The sequence below is a fragment of the Galeopterus variegatus genome, unplaced genomic scaffold, assembly GCF_000696425.1.
Source record: "Galeopterus variegatus unplaced genomic scaffold, G_variegatus-3.0.2 Scaffold6426, whole genome shotgun sequence".
Lineage (NCBI taxonomy): Eukaryota > Metazoa > Chordata > Mammalia > Dermoptera > Cynocephalidae > Galeopterus > Galeopterus variegatus.
Genome location: NW_007732537.1, coordinates 82,295 through 87,667, shown reverse-complemented (window position 1 = coordinate 87,667; position 5,373 = coordinate 82,295). Strand labels below are relative to the sequence as shown.

The following is a 5,373-nucleotide window of genomic DNA, read 5'->3' as shown; positions in this document are numbered from 1 at the left end:
ATTATTGGACACAGCATGTTTTTAGACAATGGCAATAATTATTGGATTTTAGTGATGAATACTCACTTTTTAGTTTCATTTTTTAGGCTGCTGACTAAAGCCTTATATATTCTGTGTATGTTTATTTCTCTATTTTTAATTGAAATGTATTGATTGTAATATTTATGAGGTACAGAGTTATATTTCAGTGCATGTATACAATGTGTAGTGATCAAATTAGGGTAGTTAGCAAATTCATTATTGCAGAAATTTATTATTTCTTTGTGATGAGAACATTTGAGCTCCTCTCTTCTAGCCATTTGAGAACATGTAATAAATTATTGTTAATTATAGATGCCTAGCATTACTGTATACCACTAGAACTTATTTTTCCTATCTAGCTATAATTTTGTGTCCTTTAACCAACCTCTCACTATCTCGCCACCCCTCCCCTTCCCAGCCTCTAGTAACCACAATTCTACTCTCTAGTTCTAAAAGTTTAACGTGCCACCCCTCCCCTTCCCAGCCTCTAGTAACCACAATTCTACTCTCTAGTTCTAAAAGTTTAACTTTTTTTTGGCTCCCACATATAAGTGAGAACATGAGTTATTTACTTTATTGTGCTTGACTTATTTCACTTAACATTTCCAGGCTCATCCACAATAGCAGGATTTCATTTTTTTCATGGATGAGAAGTATTCCATTGTGTATATATACCACATTTTCTTCCTTCATTCACCTGTCAATGGATACCTGGTTTGATTCCATATCTTGGTTATTGTGAATAATGCTGCAAGAAACATAGGAGTGCAGATATCTCTTTGGTATGCTGATTTCTTTTCCTTTAGATAAATACCCAGCAGTGGGATTGCTGGATCATATGGTAGTTCTATTTGTAGTTTTTTGAGGAGCTTCCAGACTGCTTTCCATGAAAGCTGCACAAATTTACATCCCCACCAACAGTGTATAAGAGTTCCCCTTTCTCCTCATCCTCACCAACATTTGTTAGTTTTTCTCCTTTTGATAACAGCCATTCCAACTGGGGTGCAATGATATCTCATTGTTTTTTTGATTTGCATTTCCCTGATGGTTAGTGATGTTGAGCATTTTTTCAAGTACCCGTTGGCCATTTGTATGTCTTCTTTTGAGAAATGACTACTCAGGACATTTCTTTATAGAGCCTCAATGTAAAGAATATGCTCCCAAAGCATCTATGTATGGTTTTGAGATCTAAATTTCAAGTAGCTAAGAATCAATAAATAATGTCATGTTCTGATCTGAAAGAACAATCATTGTCGATATTATGTCAAGAACAGCAAAAACAACTATAATAGAAATCTAAATGGCAAAAGAGAAGACTACAAAGGAAGATCATTTATGAAATGAACATATTTTCATATTCAACCATGGCTTCCACAGAAGAAACATGATGGCATAACTAGGGCATTAGAATAAAATGATTTCAGTAACTGGAGAGAAATACTTACTTGTTTCACATTTTCAGCTAAGAAGACAATATAAACACTACAGAATCCCAACTGTGTTATCACCAGAAAAAAGTCAACCACACTCCTGAAAAGAGATATCCACAAATAAGTATAAAGAAGAGCTGCTTGAAATGACAATATATTTTATTTCTCTTTTTAACTGTTTTAAAACATTTTATAATAGCATATATTCTTTTTTGTTTCCTTAAATAAGAAACACTTAAAATATTTATTTTTCACAAAGATCACACATCTATGATAACTATATCACTACAATTATTATAGAACAAAAGGATGCTCCATTAAGTTAAAAGGCCACAATTTTTCCACCATTATCTATTTCTGAAATTCAACAGTTTAAGTGTATCTGCTTATAAAATTATTTTGTAAAAACATTTCATCTCGGGGCCGGCCCGGTGGCGCACTGCACTAGTGCGCCGCTTGGGAAGCGCGGCGGCGCTCCCGCCGAGGGTTCGGATCCCACATACAGACCGGTTCCCGCTCACTGGCTGAGCGAGGCGCGGGGGCAACACCGAGGGTTGCGATCCCGTTGCCGGTCCTGGTCCGGTACGGGCGCGACACTGAGGGTTGCGATCCGTTGCTGGACACGGAAAAAGACAAAAAAAAAAAAAACATTTCATCTCTTCAAGTAAGCCCAACACTCCTACTTCTCCAGATCTTTTTCAGATCAACCCAGTGTATTTCCTACCTCTCCCAGCTTCATGTCATTTGCAAATAGAATGAGCATGCTCTCTACTATCCAATCACTGATAAGAATATGGAATGGGAGAGGACTGGAAGCATAGCCCTTAGTCACACCACGAGACACCTTTCCAGTAGTTTTCTCTGTTCTTATTTTTTAGTGTGATACTCTAGTAAATTCCAGCTATATAAAATATAGCTGTACAGGAGTGAGGAAGATATGTCACCAGAGACATCGATCAAATTAGCATTATTTGGGTACAGCAGCAATCAAGTTCAAAATTTGCCTACATTTTATTAATATATAGCCCATACTTCTTCATTTGAGTTTGGGAACAATATGTGACTACTATAGCATGTGCTTACTAATTCATTACACTCTCTTGCATGACCATCAGTGTCAACCTGACAAACAAGATGGTCTAAAAAATCTATAGACCCTCCTTCTCCCATCTGAAGTTGGAAGGGCCCTTGCCTATCTTCCTTCTTGCCATATAACTCCACCATTCTCCATGGTTCTTCATGGATCTCATTTGTAGGTTATCTTTACCCTGAAATGAATTAAAGTCTCTTCTCTCTAATGAATTACATTTAAGTATTCCCTTAATTTCTCTTCATCCACCTTTCATTTTAATGTCCCACCAACAATCATCCCAGCCACTTCCATCTGAAAGCCATTCTTCTTCGTAGAAAAAGTAGACAAAGCTGCCTCTAGTCTGGGGCAGAAGAAAGAAGAAGGTGGGGTCTGGGATTCTGGGTTCTCAGGGCAAGTCTCTAGGGTGTTAATAAGTTCTGTTTCCTTCCTTCATCTACTCAGTATATCAGGAACTCTGAGCAGCTCATAAACAAATCTAACCTCCTGAAAATTCCAAGAAAGGCCATATTTAACCATAAACTACCAATACCGTTCTAATGCTAAAGGTTATTTACGTTTATTTCCCCAAGTTTATCATACTTTCATTTATGTACCTTGTCAGATTAAAATACTTAAAAATTAATATAATTTTGACAACCAGATATTAATAACATGACAGGTACTTACCGTCCCCATGCTGCTTGCTTCTGAAGACAACTCCAAGGACTTACTTCCATAGCAAAACTCACAGTGTCACTATAACCTAATGTTGACTTTTTAAACCTGTAATTTAAGGACAAACATACAAACGAAAAAAATTTTTAGGTCGGTGCATAAAGCCATTTCGTAAAAAGAATATCAACTAAATGGAAATTAATAAATGCAGGGCTGCACACTGATAGACGAGTTTTTGAAATTTCAAGCTCTACATAATCCTAAAGCATGCTTCACAAAATTTTAAAATTTTATATCTGTCCTTTTTACCAGTATATTAATTTTTATCTACTGCTAAAGATTACATATATCTAGAGTTATATAAATACCCTAATATTTGTTCTTCATGGATTTAAATATTTCAAATACCTAAAAACATCAATTTCATTTTTCATGTCAAAATTATTCCATTCTTAGAATAGCATTATTTAACAATACCTCTGCACAGAGCTCTACAATATATTTTTACATAAACTATCTCATTTAATCTTCAAAATTGCCCCATGAGGTAGGTACCGTTTCTCTATTCTCTCTCTCCTGCTTTCTTTTTTCAAGTATGCATTGTTATTTAATGATCATAAATTATTTACCCAAAGTTTTAAGAGCATTTAACAACAACAACAACAAAAAGTCAAGACTAGAATATTGGTCTACTAGAACAGGTGATATTAAAATTTTTAAAAAGTTGGTCTAATATCCAGTAAAAGCATTTCATGATACAAAAATAAATTTTAAACAATATTACTTTATTGACTACCTACTAACTAATACATCAGTAAAAAGCACCAAAAGTATTAATTATACCCAAAACTGAATTACTAATAAATTGAAGACCATTATGCTATAACTAAAAGTCATACCACTGCCTCCATTTCCTCTATATTTCTTTGCTGATTTTTTCTATATACACTAAGAAAAACCATTCTACTTTATATTAATTTCTATTTACCTTTTAAAGTAAATAGATCTGACCAGATTTAAGTCATATGAAATGCTACTCTTTTCTATATTCCTTATCTTAGACTTGTCTATTTAACCAGTTAAAGGAAATACAACTTCTACTTGCAAAGCACAGTAGAAATAAAAGACTCTATGATGCTCTAAATAAATACATAGCTTTAAAATAAATTAAATAGACTTAACAAATCCACATTTACCTCTGACACAGAAAGTGACTGCAACGTACCAATATGTGCATACAGTGAACAGAAATAATTCCTATAAACACAAGGCTGATCGGTCCAAGCTGTGGGGAAAAAAATGTATAAGGTTTAAATATTTAAGTTTTACAAAAATTGAGGAAACTTATAAACAATGAGTCAATGTGAGTATGCATTTGCAGTGAATAAGTATTTGTTGGACAAAATGATTAGTCATTTGCGTGAGAGAAAATAAACAAACTTGGATACAGAAAGAATTTCAAGTAATATTTAAGACAACCATTTATGATTCCATCTAATCAACTTTGCTACCCAAAACTATGAATATAGAGTATAGAAACGCAAGAAAGTAGGACAGAATACATTATGTTTAACATCTGATGGCAAGTCTACAACTATCAGTGCCCCACCCTTATAATTACATGCAACTATGCATCATTATCTAAATGGCTAGAAAGCACAATATCAAACTGGGATTGTGGGCAATCCACTTCTACATACTGCTTGTTGAGTACATACTATGTGTCAGAAACTGTGCTAGGAAAATAATTATTTCAAAAAGTGGTACATAAAAATTTCAAGTATTTATTTACAAAAATTAAAGTGATGCCTGGATTATCAAGACACAACAAAATATTCTCAAAGTTTACTGTTACAATCAGAAGTTTTTAAGGTACTCTAAATTAGGGTGGATGAAACAGTCAAACATGGAAAAAGATTATAGTTAAAACTGATTTTAGAAACTGGTCCATTTTTAAAAAGTTAAATATAATTTCATTATTTCATAAATGATTTCTCCTCTATTAAGATTTTTCTGTAATTACAATAATTACAATAATTATCTCTAACAATGCTTTAAATATTTGTTTTTAGAAGATGTTACTCCTTTTAACTATTATTCTTTTTTTTTTTTTTCCTTTTTTTGTCTTTTTTTTTTTTTCGTGACCGGCAACGGATCGCAACCCTCAGTGTCGCG

The 5,373-nt window shown here is 33.6% G+C and overlaps 1 protein-coding gene across 2 annotated transcripts in view; it reads right to left on the bottom strand.

Annotated features, from left to right (window-relative positions):
• SLC36A4 (solute carrier family 36 (proton/amino acid symporter), member 4) overlaps window positions 1-4,477 on the bottom strand; it is a 35,521-nt gene extending 31,044 nt beyond the window's left edge. Inside the window, exons 1-3 of one of the 2 annotated variants that reach the window (XM_008590885.1) lie at window positions 4,395-4,477; window positions 3,211-3,306; window positions 1,467-1,551 (exon numbers count right to left, since the gene is read on the bottom strand). In XM_008590885.1, coding sequence (XP_008589107.1) covers window positions 1,467-1,551; window positions 3,211-3,306; window positions 4,395-4,435 — 222 coding nt within the window. In that variant the 5' untranslated portion in view covers window positions 4,436-4,477. The remainder of the gene's footprint in view (window positions 1-1,466; window positions 1,552-3,210; window positions 3,307-4,394) is intronic. The other variant, XM_008590886.1, reaches the window with a different exon arrangement.
• Window positions 4,478-5,373: the final 896 nt, after the last annotated feature.